Genomic DNA, 24,696 nt, shown 5'->3' on the forward strand with positions numbered 1-24,696 from the left:
ACACTAGAAACTTTCTAGTTTCTCTATATTATTCAATACATAAGATAATATTAGTTTCGTTTTTTTTTTAACAAAAATGACAAGAGTATTGTTGGAAGTGAAGAACATATAACCAGTGTAGCGGAATAATTGGCCTTTAGGCGTGAAATATGCGCATCATTTATATGTTATATTATGTTATCATGTAAAAAAGTTACATATGGATGATAACACACAATCTCAAACTAGAATAACTAGTTGTCATCGGATGCAAATCTTCTTTATTCCATCATAATCACCATCGAAACCTTCTTCATAGTGTTGCTTCTAAATGCAATCCTAATACCTACAATAAGATTTATGTGTTAAGTATATCAAATATCTATGTGAACAGCAGCTATATTTTGTTACCAAAATATTGAATGAAAAACATTTGTTTTAACTTAACCTTCTATTTATTATTTTTTTCATATAAAAATATAATCAAGAGTGATTTTTAAATTTCTTTTAATTTAATATTATTTATTCATCTATTTAACATGTTTTTTTTTATCAGATTTAGTAAATAAAAACGATACATAATCAGGTGAAATGCTATTTTCTACAATCTACAAGATATTGACTAATCGACTCTAATTATTCTCAACAATTAGTATTTATCATAATACATACACATCGAATCATTAATCAATTCTTTTATTGAACTAAGTCATTATAACAAAATAACTAACATCTAACTAAAGTATGTTCGAGATTAACATGCAAGGAAATGATACTTTCAAAGAAAGTGTAATTTGATGGAAGTTGAATAATTCAAAAAATTACAAAAATTTTCTTTGATCCCATTTCCCCACCGGCCCCAACTGCTGCATTTGACCATCACAAGTAACGATAGGACACGTGTTAATAATGTCACAAATCTAATTGTAAAATCATACACGGTTTTATTGTCATAAATCTAATTGTAAAATCATAACAATGTATAGTGGTTTGACTAACTAGTAAAAACAAAACTTCCACATTTCCACGTATGCATAGACTCACTAACTTTTTCATAAAATAACGTGCATTGGTTTGACTAACAATCCAATTATTATTTATTTTTTTATACAAAAATGTAAGAGAACTTGATTGATTGAAAAAAAACGGTTAACCACCCAAAGTGGCTCCTTTCATTTTGGCGCGAGTCAAATGGTTATAAAATGGGTTGATGGATGAGATGTGTGTGAGGTAGTCAGGCACCACTTCACTACACATGGTCTTACCCATTGACTATACGTGATATTATTCTTTAAGCATCCAAGTATAACCATGAGTATCTTTATATACTTTGTAAAAAAATAGTACCTATTTGGATTTCTAATTACACTTCTTACTGTTTTAATTATTATAAAATTTTAACAACCGGAAAAACGAAAATTTTAAAACTAAGAAACTAATGGATTGCCAAATTAATGATAAAAAAAGATACAATATACAAAAAAAAAACATGCCACAGCATTGTGCTAGTAAACGGGTACGTATGTTTTGGGTAACCAAACATGGTATCACCTAATTTCATGCACATACATTACCGAATACTTGTTTCGAGTGTTCCAAATTTCAAGTTTACAGAAGAATTCGGATTCATTTACCGCCCTACCATCCCATCACTCGAGAAGAGTATATCAAAATTCATCAAAATACAAAACAAATGAACTAAATTTATATACATAAATCGACTTTTATTGCCACATTAGAACAAATTCCAATCGATTACACCCTCGTTAGCTCATGGCTACCAACAAACGAACGAACGACACTACAACTAAACCATTCAAACTCATAACCGCGATCATGATTTAAATCTACTTGATAATTCCATAACCCACCCTACAAATACCCACAAAATAGCACACAATACTCCAAGAACAGAAAAATATAAAATACCCCTATTCGATCTTGATGGTTTCGGTTTCTCTAACCTTTTGGCGGTGGCCGCTAATTTTACGTTCCTACCCCTACCAAAACTCGACACCCGCTCAAAAGCCCTGTTCATAAGTGCACTGCTTTCTGAAGCCGATGCCGGTGTTGTTGGTATTGAGTCAACAAAAGCCCATAAAGCGGAAGAAAACCAAGACTCGGTATTATTGTTTTCGGTGTTGGGTTCAGGACGTTGAGTTATATAATATTCAGGTTTTTCCGGGTTTTCTTCAACAATTACACCTAAAAAACGAAAAATAGAAAATGTTATATAATCAGCTAATGACACGATGCTGCTCGCGAAACGGGCTTATAAAGCTTGGTCTTGAACTCCACGAGTCTGGCTCGAGAGCTCTTGCCATTGGCCCATTTGTCCATCTGATCGATCACGAGCCCAAAACATTAGAAACAAAAAAACACAAGAAAAAACAAAACAATATTCTAGTAGTTTATACACGTTCTTAACAACTATTTAAAGATCACAGGTGACAAAACCATTCAGTACCTGATGACGAATTAGAAACGTTCACAGGCTCGTGAACCATTTGACTAGTCAACAGATTGCAATCTCCTTGATCATGATGATTCCAAACATAGCTTACTGGAAGTTCATCATGTACCTCTTCACCATGACTCACAACTTCACTCACAAAGCCTGAGTTTTCAGGCCCGTAATCCAGATTTTGCATATACAGGCCCTGAAGCCCGAAATGCTGACCCCCAAATGAACCTGGCCCATCTTCACCGTGACTCATAAGGCCCGAGTTTTCAGGCCCATAATCCAAATTCTCCATGTATGGACCCTGAAGCCCGATATGCTGACCTCCAAACGAACCCGGCCTGTCGTATAAATCAAGCCCAGAAAGCAAACCAAAATCAGTAACGGGGTCACAAGGACCCGGTTCTGGACCGACCAAATCATCCAATTCAATAAAATCTTTCTCAACTTGACCCGATAAACTCTCGATAGGCATAGTCACATTTGGTTCTGAGAATTCAGGAAGCGGTGGAAGAAGTTCGGGCTCATCCATAACTTGATTCAAGAACTCCAAAATATCACTCGAAAGGCCTGTTTCCTCTTCTTCTCGGGTATTTGTGTGTTCCAATGGGTCCGCGCCCGGATTAGGCTTTTCTATCATAAAAGAATCAATATCCAAACACTGTTCATCATCGTTCCATTCTTCCTCAACAAACGGCGCACCGTACTGCTCCCCATTCTTGGGCCCAGCCCCACTTTTTTTAAATATTTTGTATAAAGCATAATACTGTTTAGCAACCGGGCATCTACTAAGCTCTTCTTCACTCATGGTGTATTCGTGCATAACCCAATCGGTTCTGAGGCCCGAGGGTGCACGGCCCTGGTAGTAAACAAGAGTTTTCTTAACCCCGGCTGACATTGATTTCCTTTTGATGATTCTGTCCTTTCCCGTTGTTTTCCAGTACCCGTTCAGTGTAGCCCGACTCGATCTTCCGCCATTTGGATACTTTCTGTCACGTGGGCTGAAAAAGTACCATTGTCGATCCCCGGTTTTCAGCTTGGATTGACCTGCATATCATACAGAAATAATGTTAGTATCTAAAGTTGCAATATTAACAAGATTTATAAAAACACCCAAATCATGTATTAGCAAAACAATCATACTACTTCCAAAAACATGATCCAAATTATCATATAAATAAAAAAAAACAATTAAAATTAGATCAAGTAATTACACAAACAAATACTTGATAAAACAAGATCACAATCATATAATCTAAACCCTAAAAATCTAAGACAGTCGAATACTAAGATGACAATCATATAATTACTTCAAGAAACATGAAACCCTAAAAGTCAAACAATCAAAAACAACCTAAAAAAACCAAAACCATAATCACAACAAAAAACATAATCAAGATCAAAACAATAATAATGTAAACATAAACATACCAGGTAATTCTTGTGGGTCCCACTTATAAACATCAACTTCAGCGATAATGTCTGGTTTAAGCGGCCGTTTGCAGATCTTCCGTTTAAGATAATAAAGAACGAGTTCTTCATCAGTGGGATGAAACCTGAAGCCAGGCGGAAACAGCTTTCCGGCAGATTTGTTGACAGAGTCCGAACCCATCAGATTGGGGTTGTAAAAACTTGTTTTGGATGGATTGAGAGTGAGATTTTGATGGGTTTTGATCGGAAGAGTGAATCGGAGATGGGTTTTGAACGGATTGTTTATAGGAGGCGTGATGAAGAAGAATTCTGACCCCAAAGGGGAAGAAGACTTTGGGGGTTTTTGATTATTTGTTTATGGGGTTGGATGAAGCGTTTACTGGTCTATATTATATTTGGTGAGTGAATAATAATAATAATATTAATGTAGATCACGAAATATCCTCGAAGCCGTCTTTTGTTTCACTTACGTACCTTAAACTTTTATAAAGTAGACAACAAACCCCCCAAACTTATGTTACTTTTGATTTTGTTAAAACTTGCATACGAATTCTAACAAAGTTACAAATTTGGATCAGTTTGTACGTTTATTTATTTCTCTATAATTAATTTTGTTGTACGAATCATGATAATATGTATACTTTATTAAAGTGGTGTTAGTAAGAACACTCTTGTTGAATTATTGTGTCTTAACTGACAAGGGCTAATAGTGTTAGCAAATGGATGGAAATTACAATTTTTAGAAACAATGAGAACGGAAATAGCTAAAAATAAGTTTATTTAGGATGGATATGACAAAAGTGAGCAAACCACATGGATGAAAATGATAGTTTACTCTATTTAATTAAAAGGTTATCTTTGTCATTTCTGTATCATACTTACTTAACAGACTAGAATTAACGGGGTTAGTGATTTGGACTGAAATGACAAGAAATGAAACCACGATGACGAAAATGACTAAAACAATTTTTTGAACGGAAATAGTAAAAACAACAAACCACGGGGATGGGAATGACAATTCTTTCTTTCGTACAATGTAAAGTTTGAAAGATCGAAAGTATGTACGTTTTTTTAACTCAACATTTGACTGAACTTTTAAATTCTAATGGTACAATTTTGTGTAAAAAATGAAATGGGTCGAATCATGTCAAGAAATAAAAGTTATTATGTTGAAAATCAATGCAATTCGATCGCTATACAATATTGATTCGGTTCAATACATCGCATAGAATTAAGGTGTAACGAGTTGGGTCGTTCATAAAATACTCAAATCAAATCATTAAATCTTGAATTGGTTCGAGACGTCAAGATTAAACAAGTAACTAAATCAAATCTTATTCAATAAACGAGGTCGGACTTATACTTCCTATCAATGTTCGTCAAATCATAATCAAAATAATACATATTATAAAATACAGTTATCTAATAAATATTATAATAATCAATATAATTATTTCAAAAAGTTTATATGTTCTTTATGATTATAATTTAGAAAAAAAAATAAGTAACAATACTGGAGTCAACCTAGAACTTTATATGGAGATTTCTTTTAGATAGATTATATGAAATTGTTTGTCAAGTATATGTTTTACTCTTTCACACCCTTATCCTACTTCAGATAAAAGTTTTAGTTTTTATTTAAAAAAAATACAATAAATCAAAGAAGGTGCATGAACATACCATTGGAAAATTCCATTGTTTGACCTATTTTCTCCATCCTATCATTATTTAGAGTAAAACATTTGGCCCGTTTTTTTTTTTTTTAGAATGGATGTTACTTTCAAATGAAACATCCTAGAAATTTTGCACCCATGAATTAAAGTTTCATTCACACGACTCACACTTTGATTAAATGGCATATTCACTCCCGTAATCTTCAATGTCCTAGTAACGTTGTTGGTCAAAACAGCATTGTTATTCTATGACATTGTCACAATGTTGACTTTCATTAAATTAATCCATTCATCTATCCTTTTCAGTTTTTTTTAACGGCTAACAAACAGAAAATTGTTTAGGTAATTCAAATGGGTGACTCAATGACAAAAGGCTTTCAATTTATCTCCAGTTTTAGAAAAAATTCTTCCGTCTGAAGATCCACATGTAGTAAAACCCGAACGCCCTTATGATTAGACTAGAGATAACCGAAATCTTAGTCTTCCTTCAAATTCCATCATTTTTACATTAAAATGAAAACTAATTAATATGAATGGCTTAATATATAATAATTATAAAACTCGGTTACACTTTATCAGATTCTTTTCTCTTTATATTTACTTACTCAAACTAAACTTAAAAATTAAAAGTTACTAAATAGGAACCAAATTTGAGCTTTACTCGACTCACTTAGTCAAAATCATTTATAAACTTTTTTACAACAATATTGAAACTCGAATGCATTTTGTAAAGTATTATGGAAGCTTTGTTAATAGTAGATGGCATTTTCTTATACAATTGGGTCCGAAACTAAAATCACAACATAAAGACGGTTCATGTTACGATATGAAGAAGTTACATTCAACAAAAATCGTACAAATCTTTTAAAACAAATTAGTGTTTTATCAATCGTGTTGCGCGAGGCAGCTGCAGGTTGTTAAAACCCGACCTGTAGTAAAATCCAAGTGTTGAGTCGGTAAGTCAACACGATTCGATCAGTTACAATTACGTATGTTATTGTAGCGGAACCAAAACCAAAATATTCAACGTTTATTTGGTCAATAAACTCGGGTAAAACCTGAGCATTGTCGATTTCGGGCATTGAGCGGTAACTAGACATGAATTCGGTCGGTTTCGGTTACGGTAATTAACGGGAAAAAATATAGAAATTGAGGTGGACCAATGGGTTGGCGTCGGTCGGTAAACTCGGGGGTTAGTAAAACCCGAGTGCTGTCGGTCTCGGGCATTGAGGTTGTGAGTCTACGCGAATTTGGTTGATTTCCTTCACGTTTGTTACCGTACCAGAAGTAAAACAAACAAAAAAAACACAAAATTGACAATCGGTCAGCGAATTCGATCAATTTCTGTCACGTTCGTTGCCTTACCGGAATTAAAACATGTTGGGTTTATGGAGCCTTAATTGGGTCCGGTAGAAGACATCTTTGTGACAGATTAATTAAATGAACACTAGTGACAGGCCTGACCCGTATTATTTAATTATGACCCATTATTAGTTTCTTGGAGATTAAGTTGTAAACCCTAATCATGTTAGCCTTGTACTTGTAATTCCTCATCACGAGGGAGGCAGTAGCAATAATAAAATACCCTGTTGCAGCCTGTGGACGTAGATCAGTTTAGACTGAACCACGTAAATCTCGCGTGTTCATCTTCGTTTTATTTCTCTTGCAGATTATTGTGTTTGTGTGTGTGTTGAAATACCCGAATCCCTAACAAGTGGTATCAAGAGCCGAGGTTACGGTTACACACGGAAAACACGATCGCTAGAGAAATTGTTTGGTCGAACTAGGGTTTAGTGTTTTGGTAGCCGGCCATCAACTCAGTGTTTGATTGTAAGATTCTGGTCTCATTAAGCTTAAATCACAACAAAAAGAAAAGAAAAGAAAAGTTTGGAGATTGTCGTGCCTTTTCTTTTGTAAGCCACAGCCACCATATAAATTATTGTGTTCTTTTCCTTTTTTGTCTTTTGTGGAATAAACACTACTGCCACCATTGTGATTTGTGTTGAATCACAAATTGTTGTCTCATACGTGAACGTGAAGTCAACAAATAATACCGCGGTTGCAATTCTATTTTTTGATCAAGAAGAAATCGATCAGGTCCATTCTTTCTCTGTTTGTCATTTTCAGTTTATTGATTAAGGTTTGGTTATTGATTTTGCATAGGGTTTTAGTTTCGGTTTTAGCTTCAAGTTTTGATTATTGGGTCTTGGTGTTTATCGGGCAGTTTAGCCGGGTGGGTTTGTTGTGGTTTTTGGGGGTTATTTTTTATTCAAGTTTCGCTTAGTCATTATCATGGCAGAAGACGGAAAGGTTATGATACATAAGTTTGATGGGCAGAAGTTTGGTTGGTAGAAGATGCAGGTTGAAGCACTACTTTGTCAGAAAGACTTGGATGTAGTGCTAGAAGATGAAAAACCAGAAAAGATGTCAGAAGCAAATTGGAAGAAGTTAGACAAGAAGGCCCGGGCATGTATTACTTTGTCGTTGTCGGAAGATGTGACATTTAACATCATGAAGGAAACCACAGCGCGTGGTATGATGGATGCACTATCCAACATGTATGAGAAGCCCTCTGCAACAAATAAGGTCTATCTTATCCGAGAGCTGGTGACTACAAGAATGAAAGAGTGTGGGTCTATAACAATGCATATTAATAATCTTAATTCGATCCTCTCCCGCTTAGTGTTAGTCGACATTAAGTTTGATGATGAAGTTCAAGGTCTTTTGTTATTATCCTCTTTGCCCGACAGATGGTCGCAAACAGTGACTGCGGTTTGTAGTTCGTCTACAAAAATTACTTTTGATGGGATTCGGGATTTTATTCCTGGAAAAGATTCAAGACGCATAAGTTCAGGTGAATCAACAGGTAATATATTAGTAACAGAAGACAGAGGCAGGGGAAAACAACGAGGCAGTGGGAGCAGGAAGAGGAGTCAGTCTAGGACTCGTAAAGATATTGAATGTTGGGGTTGTAAAGAGAAGGGACACTTCAGGAATCAGTGTCCAAATGATAAGAATGAAAAGAAAGAAGTCAACTTAGTGTTGAGGATAATGTTGATTCCTGGGTCATGGATTCTGGTGCTTCATTTCATGCTACCCACAGCAGTGAAGCATAGCAGAATATGAAGGAAGGTGATTTTGGTAAGGTTAAACTGGCGAACAATGATGTTCTTGATGTTACGGGCATGGATGACATGAATTTAGTTACTTTAGCTGGTTCTTGGACCTTGAAGGATGTCAGAGTGATTCCAAGCTTAAAGAAAAAGTTGATTTCTGTCGGGCAGTTGGATGAACAAGGACATGAGGTTAAATATGGGAACGGGCAGTGGAAAGTTGTAAAGGGAAATCTTGTCATTGCTCGAGGAAGAAATAGGGGTTCATTGTATATGGTTAGTTTATCATCTGAGGGAGTGACCAACCCAGTTCAGAAGAAGACCAAAGTCCGGTTCACAGAGTTAATGGGTAGAAGAAGGTTTGTTTTGCAGGAGATAAATCCAGAGCCACAGGTTAGATTCAGGTTGAACGTGCTAGAAAAGGTTCAGAAAAACCAGTTAGAGGTTTTCGTGGCAGTGGGAGCACTGGCAGTCAGTCAGTCAAAGCTTTTTCTAGAGTTACCAAACAGTGGGTTAAGAGAACCAGTATTTCAGCGGTTAAAGTCTCTCCAGAAGATTACCTGCTTAATATGGAGAGTGTTGTTTGTTCTCAAGGTATTCCAGGATTCGGCAGTTTGTGTAAGTAGGAGCCGGTAGGGATAGAGAATGAGTCAGTGGCAGTTGTAGCCATGGTTGCTGTGTTGGAGCTCGGGGGAGCTTCAACGGGCGTTCAGGTTAAGTGATGAGAAGGCAGATGCAACCAGAAAGACGAGGAAGATTACAAGAGGTACAAGCGATCATCAGTAGGCAGTTTGAAGATTATCAAGCCTCCAAGGGGGAGATTGTTGGGTTTATGGAGGCTTAATTGGGTCTGGTAGAAGACATCTTTGTGACAGATTAATTAACTGAAGACTAGTGGCAGGCCTGACCCGTATTATTTAATTATGGCCCATTATTAGTTTCTTGGAGATTAAGTTGTAAACCCTAATCATGTATCTATTTATACTTAGCCTTGTACTTGTAATTCCTCATCCCTAAATCCAAATCATAACATCAAAATCCAAATCCTAAATCCCCAAACCCTTTCTCCATATCATCATAGGGTTTGAATTTTTACGATATTTGGAGATTTAGGATTTGGATTTTGATGTTATGATTTGGGGATTTATGGTTTACAAGATATAAGCGTTAAAAAGAAAAGAAAAAAACAAAGAAAATAACGAAGTTATCAAATTATCTCTAACTTAACGGGAAAAATAGACGGAGTTAGAAAAAAAGTACTAAAAATGCAAGTTTTTTAAAACTGAGGTAGCCATTTGCACAAAATAAAGAATAGATACTAAAGTTGCGTAGTTGGCGAAACCACAAGTACTAAAATGACGCTTAACTCAAAAAAATAACTAGTAAAATCTCATGTTCTATTTGTTTTTGCTTAAAAGATATGCAATAGGCTTATGTCTGCGGGCGCGCAGACACAAGTCTCTGAAAACAGTTTGTTTTCCTTAAAGAAAACATGAAATGTGCTTTTATGGTATTAAAAAATAAGCTAATATCCAACATTTTCACATTTCTTCACATCCTACCAACACCCATTGTCCAGCACCACCATCACCCACCGTGCGCCACCACCACCCGCCACCACCTCCCATCACCACCACTCACCATCGGCCGCTACCACCATCCACCACCCACCACCATCGTCCATCACCTCCACTCACCGTCGGCCACCACCACTGTCCATCACCACCGTCCACTACCACTATCACCATCCACCACCACCACCACCACCACCCACTTCCACAGTTCGTACACCAACACCAATTATTTTAGCAATCTACCGACGTTAAAAAACAAGCAGTCTTCTTCTTGCAGACTACATAGGTTTGGTCCACATCTTCTTCTACGGATGCCTATAGATGTGGTCCGCAAACTACAGACATTTTATCTCTGAAAAACAAACAACACAACAAAGTACGGTATGAAAAATATTAAACCTATATCTTATCTTAATTAATTTACAAATAAAAGGAGAGTGAGAAAGGGAGTGAGGGAGGGAGAGAGCATTCATTTAGGCATTGTTTGCTTTTTAAGAGGTAAAATGTCTACAGTCTATAGACAATATTTGTAGGCAGCTGCAACAGAAAATGTGGACCAAACCTCTGCAGTCTGCAATAAGAAGATTGCTTGTTTTTTTAAAGTCTGCAGACTACTAAAATAAACAGATTTTTAAATAAACCGAATTTTTTAATCTTATTAAACATATTAAATAATTCAAAGAGGGCGTATATCTTTTTTTTATCACATTATCATACTCCAGTAAACAAACTTTAAAATCAAATTCCTTGAAAAATCACTAATCAAGAACCTACAATATGAAAAATCTCAAAGACGACCACAACTATAACCATCAAACCGTAATTACATTAATAGTTGATTCTCTTGACTTCGCCTCTCCTGGAAAGCCTTCTGATGGACGATTTAGTGATTTCGGGAATGGAAAGATTGACGAATATGGAGTTTCCGACGCTGGTGGAGAGTTAGCCGGAGATGGACTAAGCGGCGTTAGCGAAGAAGAAGTAAGGGGAACAGAGGGTGGTGGATAAGAGGCTGCCGAAGGTGGGGTTGGAAGTGGTGGTGGCGGCTAGAGTCATGGTTGAAGCAGAGGTGGCGGCCAGATCGTAGCATAGGCTGGGGCGGAGTGGCTGCCGGCGGCGCGGTTGTTGTGAGGAGGACAGTCGGCTGGCTGATGGCTGTGGAGAGGTGGTGGCTGAAGTGTTGTGGTGGAGAGGGAAGAGTGGAGGTTGGAGATTATGGTTTGAAGATAAAAGAAAACATACGAGAAGAGGTAAGAAGTGGAAGGACCATGTCTGCCCCAAGAAGTGGGCGCGCATACGTTTTTTAGTGAAACATCTTTGGAAAAACAAACAATCTGCAAAGGGCAATATCTGCGCGTGGTCTGCAACGCATACAAAAGAGCCCCTTTAGATCTTTTTAAAAAAACAAAACACCACCTTAATGAACGGCAATTCTCATACCATCAAATGTATATAAACACCACAAAAGCCTAAAAATTCGTAAACAATGAGTTTAAAATTTAAATACATTGAATCATAAACCTTAGTCATACACATTCTCGTTTCACATAATAACATTAACAAACTCTGTGTGATTTAATGTCCTCACTAACAGTGCCCACTTTCCTATTTCCATGAAATTATACCTCCGGCCATGTATGCATGTTCGGATTGAGTTTGGTGTGGGTTTGATATAAGTATCCTGTATCAGCATAACCAACTAGTTGGATCTTTGTATTTTTTCTTGACTTCTTGTGGAACAATCTCATGTATCGATATTTCCATACACTTGGTCATGCATGTTGCCTTGTTAAAAATCTTGTCAAAAAAACATAGTGAAGTGTGCATAATGCTACTAATCAATTAAGATGACTCATTAAAAACCTTACTAAGAACACAATGAGAAAACTTAATTACATGCAAAAAAATGTTCAATACGATGGATTAAATTTGTTGAATACATGTATCTAGAACACAATGTTATGCCTCATTTTTTTTGTAATATATTATAATGCTTAGATTTGAAAGACAGAATTACAGAAATTGTCCTTTATGTTTACCCCAAATTTCACTGGTGGTCCTTTATCTTTCAAATTGATGTTTATTGTCCTTTACGTTTCAAAAAGTAACACCTTTTGTTCTTTAGGCTTAACCCCGTTAAAATATCTCGTTAAGTTGTGTCACATGCTTCTCACGTGAGGGTATTTCTGTCATTTCAGGTCCGGTTTCGTTTTCTCCCCATTATATACCCAATTCCACCCCCGATCGTTCATTAGTTAAAACTTAGGGTTCCCCAGAATCCCGAAATCCTAAATTCGATTCTTCCCCAAATCCATCCTCAGTTTATGGTTTTCTGCAAATGTGGTAAAGAGGCAATCATCCTCACGTCATGGACACCCAAGAACCCAGGTCGTCGTTTCTACTCCTGTTCGGACCAGGTAATGATTTGTTTGTTCGATAAAAGGTGTGAATGATAGTGGTCTGAAATCAGGTTTTTTATGTCGAAACCCAGGATTCAAGATGTGGATTCATTGGTTGGTTTGATCAAAGGTGTGAAAGATGTACAGACATCATTCATGGTTTGATTAGGGCAAAGGACAAACTTGAAGATGTTCTTAAAAATTGTGAAGGCAAACTGACTGCAAGTGAATCCAATGCAAAGAAACTAAAGAAGATGTTGGTTGTTAGCTGGCTAGGGTTTAGTTTTTATGTAATGTTCTTTTGATGCAAGTGCAATGTTGTTGTTTTAGTTTGTTAGGTAGGCCAGTTGGGATGAGTATGAATTAAGTTTGTTTTATTGTAAGTGAAAATATGCACATATTTTGTATCTGCCAAAATGATGTAATGTATCAACTTTTGTATCCTAATGCTAGTGCCAAATTATGCACATCTGTTTGAATCTGCACAAGATGTTTATCCAATATGACCATACAAGATGTTTATCCAATATGACCATACAAAATCAAACTTCAACACAATATGACCATAGTTGACTGCACATAGTCAAACATACTTCAACACAATATGACCATAGTTGACTGCACACCTAATCAAATTCAAAATACACAATACACTGCAACCTAATTTACTCATAAATACACAATACACTACAACCTAATTTACTCTAAAATACACTTACACTGCAACCTAATTTACTCAAAAACTCAAGTCAAGTGATCCCACAAACCAAAACTCAAAACTCAACACTTACTTCATAATTTATTTAACATTAAGATCATTAGTTCAAAAGACTCGACAACCATTACCAAATCAAGTCAAGTGATCCCACAAGTTCCAAAATACATAACCATAAACAATAACCATATTAAACAAGTTCAAAACACTTAATCAACTTATCTAAACAAGCACAAGAACCATATTAAGCTGCCTTTTTACCTTTCTTCTTAAGTGGGCCTGTGCAGGTCCTCACATTATGGCCAGTGCTCCCACACCTGCTACATGCTCCTAAGGTGTTCTTTCTTGTCAACTTTCCTGTTGTTGGTACATCATCTTTTTCAACTGCTGACCAATTTCTTGCCTTCTTAGGTCTACCTGCCATTGTGTGATGCTTGGGTGCTACACTGGTTGTAGGAGCCTCACATTTTGTCCACATAGACATCCCCTTTATTGGATTAATTTTGAAAGAGTAAACTAGCTTCCACCTATCCATTGTGTGCACCGGTGAACCCAACTTTCTAATGCCCCCACCCTTTCTCCATTAGCAGCCATGACCCAAAGTGCAGCCACAACATGTCTGCATGGCAAACATGTACAGAGTATATTAAGCATTTTGCCCATAGAATTAAGAGTATATAAGCAAATATACTAGACATACATGTAATTTCCCAGCCCCTGCAACTACAAGTCCTCATTTCCAAATTCACAACTCGTGGATCAGTGGGTTTACCACTCACCTCATATAGATCCCCTCCATTCCACTGCACATGGTAGTAGATTTGCCTAATTCTGGATTGTTGCAAACAACTCAGTGGCCCTAGGTGTCAACAAGCCATCCCATTTATCAATAATACCAAGCACAGTAACAATCCTCCTCATTAGATACTCCCTTACATACTCAAGTGCAGATATTATAGGTATGTCCCTGCCTTCCACTATCTTGTCATTGTAAACCTCACACATATTGTTAATCATTACATCAAACTGCCCTTCCTAAGATCAAAGTTGAAAATGCATACCAAATAAATCAAAATAACATGCATACCAAACAAATCAAATAATGTTAAAGTATATGAATAATGTTAATCAAAATTGAACATGCATACCAAACCTAATTTACTCATAAATAATGTTAAAGTATATGAATACTAACCAGAATAGTGTGACCTGGTCCAGGATTCAGGTGCTATTTTTGACAACCACAAGTGTGCTTCCTTGTTGAATTCTTTTAACTCATTCATTGTAGTTAAAAACTCAGGTTTTGTTGTTTTGGTAGCACAGTTGTAGATCATGTTTTTGTAAAGTACACATCTATATCATGCAAGCTTCATATTTGACAAAATGGCAAAACACGTCCTTTATGTTTGCACGTTTTTTCAATGGACGTCATTTAGCAAACTTAATAACAGAAAACATCATTTATATTTAAAAACTCTATCACGTTTTGTCCTTTGATGCTAACACGGTTAAATTTTCTTGTTAAATCTGGTCATGTGCCTTGCACATGAGGGTAGTTTTGTAAATTTATACATTTATTTATTTAATAATTAAAATAAAAACATAAAGATATTTAAAATAAAAACTCTTTCTCTCTCTCCTTCTTCCTTTTTCAACCCATCCAAATAGGTTACGGTTTATAGTCACAACGAAGTCATCTCCGGCAACCACCCCCACCTGCACCACCCACCCCAACACCACCACTGGTAATGTCGCCGGCCACCACCGTCGCCAAACCCTAAACTGTAAACTTAGCCACTGCATCACAACCTCCATCATCAGCCACCAACTAACACCACCAGCTTTGAATCACAACGTCACCTGTTACATCACAACCTCATATGAACCCAACCAAAGAATCAAAATGAGGGTAAGTATTTTTTCATCGATTTCCGCCACCAAGTCTTTATTTCTACCGTTTAATTGATTAGAACGAAACCCCAGAACTTGAATCCGAGATTGAAGGTTTTAATATGTGTTAACCCTAATTTTGAATTGAAACCTTGGGCGGATTCTACTTAGACAGAATTACAAATTTTTTCCTTTAAAAAAGCCAAATTACGGTTCGTGTCCTTTTTTTAGTTTCTTTGCAGGCGGTGTCCTTTAAACATTTTTTTCCTACACGTTATGTCCTTTACGCTAACTGGGTTAGAAAAACTCAGTTAAATACCCTCACGTGAGACGCATGTGAGGGCATATTGGTCTCATCAAAACAAATTTATATACTCATATTAATAATAATAACAATAAATTCACAAACACACACACACACACACACCACTCTCTTCACCCTTCTCTTCTTCACATCCAATCTACCAGACAACAACAACAACAATAATAATAATAATAATAATAATAATCAACAACAAGAACAACAAGATGACCAGAAGAACAACAACAACAACAATAATAATAATAATAATAATAATAATAATAATCGACCACCAATCGCCGGAGAAGATAACGTCGGAGAAGAACCGACAAACCCATATCCAAACGGCTACGAACCCACAAACCCAGATCCGACGAACGTATGCTCGAGGAGGGAAAGTCAACATTGTCGGTCAACGGTTAGCCAATCTAGCAAAGTCTTGTAACATCCTGCCGTCGGATTTCGTCTGGTCTTCTCCAGCGAGTTTGACCGGAAAACTGGATTCCTCCGTCGGAGTTTGGATCTGGGTTTGTGGGTTCATAGCCGTTCGTCGGATCTGGGTTTGTGGGTTCTAAGCCGTTTGGTGTTGCAGGTGGTCGGGATAAGCGGTGGTCGGATCTAATGGTGGTCACAGAGATGGTGACACATGTTGGAGGTGGAATGGAGATGAATAAGAGTTTGGAGATGGTGATGTTGACACATGTTGCAGGTGGTGACGGTGGTGATGGTGGCGGGGAGAGTGGTGGAAGAGGAAAGAGTTTGGAGGTGGAATGGAGATGAAGATGAATTGGAGATGAGATGGAGATGGGTTGGAGAGAGAGAGTTTATTTTATAAATATTAATCCACTTCGTTGAAAATACCAAAATACCCTCTCATGCGCCTCACGTGAGGGTATTTAACTGAGTTTTTCTAACCTAGTTAGTGTAAAGGACATAGCGTGTAGGAAAAAATGTTTAAAGGACACCGCCTGCAAAGAAACTAAAAAAATGACACGAACCGTAATTTGGCTTTTTTTAAATGACAAAATTTGTAATTCTGTCTTCTACTTACTACAACTTGTAGCCGACATTGCAGTGGTGGTGGCATGTCAGTCAACGGTGATGGTGGTGGTCAGGGTGGCCAGATTTAATGGTAGTTGGAGATGGGGGGGGGGGGGGGGTTTGGGGTACGGATTTGATGGTGATGAGGATGAAGTTGATGGGTTGAAGAAGGAAGAAAGAGAGAGAGAGAGAGTTTTTATTTTAAATATATTTATGTTTTTATTTTAATTATTAAATAAATAAATGTATAAATTTACAAAACTACCCTTATGTGCAAGGCACATGACCAGATTTAACAAGAAAATTTAACCGTGTTAGCATCAAAGGACAAAACGTGATAGAGTTTTTAAATATAAAGGATGTTTTCTGTTATTAAGTTTGCTAAAGGATGTCCATTGAAAAAACGTGCATACATAAAGGACGTGTTTTGCCATTTTGTCTTCATATTTTCATGGATATGCCTAAGACAGTATATGTGCTCAGCACAAGGAAATAAAGTTTGAATGGCTTGAAGAAGCCCCTGTTCAACATAAAACAGAAGGTTAAAGATAAAATAATGAAAGTAAAGATTGAATATATTGAATTCCTTACCTTTTGCATGTCACTCATGAAAGTTAACGTTGAATTGCTTCCATTTTCTAGATCTTCTGACAAAAGCTCTAAGAACTAAGTCCATGAGTTGTTACTTTCTGACTCCACAGTTGCATAACAGATAGGATATATACCATTGTTGCTGTCAAGACCAACCGCAGCAAGCATCTGACATGGAAATGTGCCTTTCATAAATGCACTATCTAGACCAAGCAAATCCTTGTTTAATGCTTTAAACCCATTTTTTAGTGCAGCCAAACATACATATATCCTTTTGAACTATCTGGTTGTAGATTCAGGATCTGTTGGTGGCTCAACCTCAATCTTCACAGTGCTACCTGGATTCTTATTAACTAACTCAGCAGCATACTCCCTAAGCAAAGAATATTGTTCTATGTAGTCCCCTTCAACCTTTTTCTTTGCTTTCATCTTATGAACACTAACACCATACTTCCTTCTAAATTGACCCTAAAATGCTTTTAGTGAGATGTTACGGTTCTCCTCAATTTGTTCTAACATTTGTTCAGATAAAAAGTTTGATGTACAAGCATATATGTGTCTTGATTGAATGCATGTGTGGTTGGTATTTAATGTTCTAACCACCCAAGATTGAGAATCTTTTTCTTTGGAAAGTAACATCACCCATAGACATTGATATTCATTAGGATTTGTCCTTTTCTCTCTCCCAGCAACATTAATTTCTGCTCTTGTCTCCCCTCCACCTTTAGGTTTTCCTTTTTTCATAACAGCTCCCTTGCTTTTACAATTTTTACCACTTGCACCTTTGTCTTTGGTTTTCTTCCCTTTAGAAACATGCACCCAACTATGGCACTATCATCAACTTCAAAATCTGGCTTAGAACCAGAACTGCCCTAACCCTAATGTGATCATCTTTTGTGATTTTAATTAACCTTCTAGTTTCAACAGCATGTTTTTAATAAGCTTCTTGGCCTCATCCTTTGTTCCAAAAATCTGACCTAGGTAAAAGTTAGCCATGTTTTCATTTGATCTTCTTATATCATGTAAAATGTGTTTCCTTGAGCTTGTTTCATTCCCATATGAGTCTTACCCACTTAGAAACTTGTCATTGTCTATTACATCCTCCCCCAAATCCATTTTCTGTTCATTTCTAAAGTCAAACACATCCTCTACATCTGAATCAACATTCATCCGATAATCACTCATGTCAACTTCAGGGTCTGTCATATTATTTTCAGGATCCACAATATAATATCATCACACTCATCCTCATCCTCACTGCCACCACCCCCCTCATCCTCATTGCCACCACCACCCTCATCTAAATCAGTAGCATGATCACCATCACCTATATCCTTACTGCCACCACCCCCTCATCTAAATCAGCAGCATGATCACTATCACCTATATCCTTACTGCCACCACCCCTATCTTCCAAATTACCTGCATTCTTATTTTCAACTCCAGCTTCAACAGTCCTCACTGACACCACCCCCCTCTGCCAAATCACCTAAATTCTCATTTTCAACTCCAACTTCAACACCTATATCATCATGCACATCCCCACTATATTCCCCAGCCCCACTAGATTACCCTTGCCCAGCCCCAATATATTGACCTACATTCTCATCTAAGTTTAATTTTAAGGGCACACGAGCATATGGTCCAGGTTCATCAATCTCTTCAATAGTAACAGTCTTAGTTGGTGAGGTAAAAAGAGCTTTTATGTTATTTATTCCATGACTGGTATAAACATGGATGAGCTTATGCTCTTCCACATGTTTAGCCAAGTTCAGACAATCCTGGTCACAACTTAGGTGTTCAAGACCATTGTCTAAGTTCTTTTCAGGATGCAAGAACTGGTAATACATTGGAATTGTCCCACTATAGCCTAACATATCCAGCATTATATCAAGCTCATGAATTGAAAACTTGTCTATGTCGATTAAGTCCATAAATGTTGTCTTATCTCCAACATAGGTACAGTTTGGAGGTAATGTTAATCTACCACCAGAATGCATGCATATGCTAAAAATACTTGGATATAAAGCTGAAAAAACACAATTTTGAGAAGTTAATCAACAAGTTCATAGACGGGGTTCACAGAAACTAGGTTTAGAAATCAAAATTGGATATGAAACATTACCGTATACTTGGTCGAGGTCCACATCTTCAATTGTTTCACGTATGTACCAGCCTGAATCACCCATTACCGTATGCTTGGTCGACGATCAATAGTTTGGTGGTTAAACCCTAAATTCTAGAAGGTGAAGGATAGTGAGAGTGGAATTGGGAACGATTGGGGTGGAATTGGGTATATAATGGGGGGGGGGGGGGGGGAAACGTAACCGGACCTGAAATGACGGAAATACCCCCACGTGAGAAGCACGTGACACAACTTAACGAGATATTTTAACGGGGTTAGGCCTAAAGGACAAAAGGTGTTACTTTTTTAAACGTAAAGGATAATAAAAATCAATTTGAAAGATAAAGGACCACCAGTGAAATTTAGGATAAACATAAAGGACAATTATTGTAATTCTGTCGATTTGAAATTAAGGAAGGTACCTCCAGCTAAAAACTTATTTATCCTCTTACTATGGATGGTAAGAGTTTTTTTTCTTATGACAAATGATCGGACAACCATTAAGGAATAAGGAATTACCTTGTTTATATGTAATAATCTTATCAGCTTATTGTTATATGTAATAGTCTCACACTTTCACTCACATAACCCTCACTTTGATTAATGCCATTCACTCCTATAACTTCTTTTAATGTCCTGGTAGCAACGTCAACTAACGTTATATTGACTTTCATCCAATTAAGAGCATTCTCAATCCATTCCTCATAATTATGTGAGGAGAATTGGTAAATTATATGGTGAAGTTTTGAATGGTTGTTGATGTAAATAATATGGTGAAGAGAGAAATGTAGTGATTTTTTTTATTTTTTGTAAATTTGGGGAAACAAAGTTTGTCCCTATTTATATTTTAATATTTGTTGAATTGGTTGTGAGTAGAGGAGAGAGAAAACTGTAATGATAAAAGTATAAAAAGTATTATTTAATTAAACAGGAAAGAGAAATGTAGTGTTTTATAGTGTAATTATAGGGATAAGGATGGAGGACGGGTTGTGAATGCTCTAACCCATTCCTTTCGTAATTCTTAATCAAGGTGTGTGTGTGTCTGACTAAGTGTTTACCATATCGACAAACATGATTAGTAATGATGCCCGAGCTAATCATTGAAAAGCATTTGAAACATATCTCGAATAAAATGAAAAGTAAAATAATACACACATGAGTAAAAAAACAAAGACAACAACTAAATTTTATTACAATACCATTCAAGTCTCAAATTAATGTAAATCTTTTTTCCTTTTGACAATGAGATGAACCTTTTTATAAATAGTTAAAGTGAATCAGAATGACTTAGTAAGAACCATAATGAAGTTGATACCATTTATAAACATCTTTACATTTACTTACTTAAAAAAAGATTAATACTCACTTAATAATAACAAAACTTATTACAGTTTTATTTATTTATTTTAATAATAATTTATGAAAACTATTATAACATTTGATAATTTTTTGTTTCTTCTAAAACTAAAATCATTACAATATGACATAACATGGAGACATTAAGTTACGTTCATACTTTTGTGAAAACTGAAAATTATGTTTTGTTTATCTTAAATAATTCACAAAATAAAAAAAAATCAACAATTTTTTTTATGCATGTTTCAGTATGACATAACATAGAGATGTTTCCTTGTTCCGCTGGGTACGACCCGTACCTTATTTTGGATGATGGTTTGTTCCACGGATTTGGCGGGTCGAATACACAGGTTTGGTGGGTGTGACCCTTTAAATGTTCACCCCTATTGTGACATTCGTCAAATTCAAACTAGTATTTGTACTCGTTTTATGACCCGTTTGTAATCGGATCTTTCTATTTAATAAAAAGAGTTGAATTATTAACTATGTTTTCGGTTTTATCATCATCATAATTACACGTGGCTCGTAACCTATTCGTTTAATGTAAAATATGTGTATTTTAGCAACTTGTGATCACCAAGCAATACCCAAGGGACTAGTTTACAAATATTATTCAAATCTTCTTCTTCCCTTTTCCTTTCCCGTCACCACCATCAGCCCCCCCCCCCCCCTTCCATATTTTTTGATTCAATTAACCCATAAAATCCGGAATTTGATTAAATAGCTTGATCCTTATCATACACTCTCCTTCCTATTATAGCTTAACGCGTAATTAACAGCTAGAATGAATCAATTACGGATCGTTTTCATTAACTAAGAACGCGAACTGAAATCGATCTCGTTAGCCTATAAATACGAGTCCAAAACTCAATTAAATTGCTCCATACCATCACCTCACTATCACGAAGCAAAACCCTAAGACAATTGCATCTAAGAAGCCGTTTCTGATCTCGTTTGAACTCGTCATCTGGCCGAAACCCTAATCTCTCGTCCTCCATCAATTCTTGTTCAAATCAGGTAATTGTTACATGCATTTGAATCGGAATTTTGTGTTTAACAGGAACCCTAAGTCAATTTTTATTAACTCAAACGAATTAAACAGATTAAACAAATTAGGGTTCATGGTGGATTTGGGGATAACGAATCTGATACATAAATATATTTCTTTCAGTGTTCTAAGCATGTTATACACTGGTTTGGATGGTCAGTGGCATTTCATTAAGCCTTGAACCGGCCTGGGGCGCGAGTTCGATTCCCCTAGGCCCGTTTTTTGTTGATTTTTTTTATATTAATTATTTTTAAACCTTTTTTAATTATTAAACACTTCACTATATTAGAATAAATATTGTTTACACTCGTTTAACTAAACTGAACCCCATTGAACCTTTAAAATAGAGTTTATTTAACGTTCTTATATATATAAATATATAATTCGGAACATATATTTTAAATGGTTAAACTTATAGTTTCGTTTAATATTCCAACACGATTTATAAGAATAAATAAACTAATAAAAGTTTTAATTACACTTTTGAAAACCCGTTTTAAATATACATAACAAACTAACGATCCACAAATCTATTATAAACCTATTTTGTTTTGTATTCATGTTTAGTTCATTCTTTCCACTTTAGATATTTATGTTGTTTATACCTTATAACTAGGACGAATTATCTGGACTTATCGTGAAACCACCTAGTTGCTTTAAATTGTTACCATCTCCTCGTTACCGTATTCCCTATTCCAAGTGAGTTCTTCATAACCCCGTTTTAACGCTTTTAACATTTTTGGGGTGTAGCATGTCACAAGTTTTATTCGTTAGTTATGTGCTTATTTATAAACCGATTCACAATTAGCGTACATGTTAATATTATTCTTGCATATTGTTTATGATTATACGTGAACTTGCTTGCAACGTGTTTACTATTCTTATGGTAGAAGTTACGCAAACGCATACACATACACATGTGCAACAGGCCGGTTCGTAAGGTGGTTCTCATTTCCCCTATTACTATGGCCTCGGCTAAAGGAACGAGATGACGGCATTAGTTGATTTCATTTACTTTACGCTTGAATATTTATTACATTACGAATGTTGAATCTTGGTTTTTATATATATGTATACTCAAAAACTTATGAAAACTTACCAACTTAATTGTTGACAAAATATATTATTTTCAACGTGCTACAGGTTGAATCAATGGCATGCTAAGGATGAAGATCATTAGTATACCTTAGGATATTTGAATAAAGAACTTATTTATTGTTTTGATGAAGTGTTTTTTTTAATTATGAATAATTGTGTACTTGTTACGTTACGAAATGAAATTATATAACTATTGCCGCTTTAAATAGTGTTACGAGCTATGAGTGATCTGTACGTTACGCTCGGGCGTATTCCGCTTAAAGCCGGGGTGTTACACCTATTAACATTATGTTACATACGCTCATACTGATGTGCTGTATATATGCATTACGTATGTGCAACATTGATGCACTACATATGTGAAATATTAGGTTTGTAGGAACCCTAAACACTAAACACAAATGATTCATAATCCTCAAAATTGATTCATCAAAACTTCACATTGATAAACGCAACTTATACAAATATACTCGGAATCATTAACCAACTCCCAATTAACCTTCAATTTCATAAGCATAAGTGTATAACTCTAAGTTTGACATTTTGAGTCCAATTTTGACCAACAACGAACTCAAATTATCAGATCTGAAAATTAAATGACTAAAACTTGAAATTGGTCATTGAAATATGTTCCATATCCTTTTGAAATCATTAGTATATCATCAATCACCCATCAATTCTAACATCATATTTGGATCATTGATTTGTGAAGACGTATTATGAACAGGGGTACGGGGGAAAACTATGTGTTGTTAATTTTATTTGAATTGCATTTTTATAAAAATATCTAGTTCTCTACTTAACAATGTCAACTAACATTATATTGACTTTCATCCAATTAACTCATCTCTTTCGTAATTCCTAATCAAGGTGTGTTTGACTAAGTGTACCGTATCGAGAAACATGATTAGTAATGATGGCCGAGCTAATCATGAAAAGCATTTGAAACAATATCTCAAATAAAATGAAAAACATATCACATATCACATATCACATATCACATATCACATATAAGTAAAAAAAACATAGACAACTACCAAGTTTTATTACAATACTATTCAAGTTCATTAATGTAAATCTTTTTCCCTTTAGCAATAATGTAAACCTTTTTATAAATGGTTAAAGGGTTTTTTTTTTATACTTATAGTTATTATCCTCATTTTGATCGCGATGCCCGCGGACCAATTTACGATGTCTCCGTCGCTGACGTTCGTCAAGCAGGCCACGTGGATTGGCCAGGGTCTTCTTCGGCTAATGAGACCTCGATCCCGAAGCCTTCGGAGTATCTTTTAGCAAAGGGCAGAGCTTCGAGTGACGGGCTGTCGAAGAGCAAAGAAAAAAGTCACTCGAAGCTCCTCTGTCGCGTCCTAGCCGAGCGGTCATCGCCTAGACGAATTTGGGATTTGCGATCCCAGGTAAGATCGGTCCAGGATCATGGGATCCTTTCATCAGTTCGAGCCTGATTATCCCTAAACCCAACGTGAGTTTTTCATTTTGATTTGCTACCCCAAAGTGAATGACTATAAGAAATTAAGAACCATGATGAAGTTTGGTACCATTTATGAACGTCTTTATATTTACTTACTTTTAAAAAGAGATTAATACTCACTTAATAATAACAAAATTCATTACAGTTTTATATATGCTTTTTAATAATAATTTATGAAAACTTTTATAAGATCATCCAGTGTCTAATTATGGGTGGCGTTATGCCATAATACCAGGGACCACCGCCCCTCTTGGCATTTGGGTGACATTTGAGGGTGAAGGTTATGTACAAAGCGCCTCATCGTTATCTTCCAATTAATCATATTTTTTCCCTTTTAATTTATTTTTTAAAAAAATTATAAAGTAATAATTGTTTAATGATTGTTGGAGAGTTTTGACTACACATTTTTTTA

The 24,696-nt window shown here is 35.9% G+C and overlaps 1 protein-coding gene across 1 annotated transcript; it reads right to left on the reverse strand.

The window, feature by feature from the left end:
• Positions 1-1,722: 1,722 nt before the first annotated feature.
• Positions 1,723-4,272, reverse strand: LOC143566912 (NAC domain-containing protein 17-like). Its single transcript, XM_077053471.1, has 3 exons — positions 3,872-4,272; positions 2,447-3,487; positions 1,723-2,184 (listed from the first exon to the last, which is right to left on the reverse strand). The coding sequence occupies exons 1-3, from the start codon at positions 4,050-4,052 to the stop codon at positions 1,814-1,816; spliced, it is 1,593 nt and encodes a 530-aa protein (XP_076909586.1). The 5' UTR covers positions 4,053-4,272; the 3' UTR covers positions 1,723-1,813.
• Positions 4,273-24,696: the final 20,424 nt, after the last annotated feature.

This window comes from Bidens hawaiensis, unplaced genomic scaffold (genome assembly GCF_021521415.1).
Source record: "Bidens hawaiensis isolate Kalapana, Puna unplaced genomic scaffold, B.hawaiensis_p1.1 tig00023071_1, whole genome shotgun sequence".
In the NCBI taxonomy this organism is placed as follows: Eukaryota; Viridiplantae; Streptophyta; class Magnoliopsida; order Asterales; family Asteraceae; genus Bidens; species Bidens hawaiensis.

What these genes read in the sequence shown, in the direction of transcription:
- LOC143566912 (XM_077053471.1), bottom strand. Translation starts at nt 4,052, where the DNA reads ATGGGTTCGGACTCTGTCAACAAATCTGCCGGAAAGCTGTTTCCGCCT. An exon ending in GGACCCACAAGAATTACCTG is followed by an intron (nt 3,488 to 3,871) that starts GTATGTTTATGT and finishes TATGATATGCAG; the next exon opens with GTCAATCCAAGCTGAAAACC. An exon ending in CGTTTCTAATTCGTCATCAG is followed by an intron (nt 2,185 to 2,446) that starts GTACTGAATGGT and finishes TTCGTTTTTTAG; the next exon opens with GTGTAATTGTTGAAGAAAAC.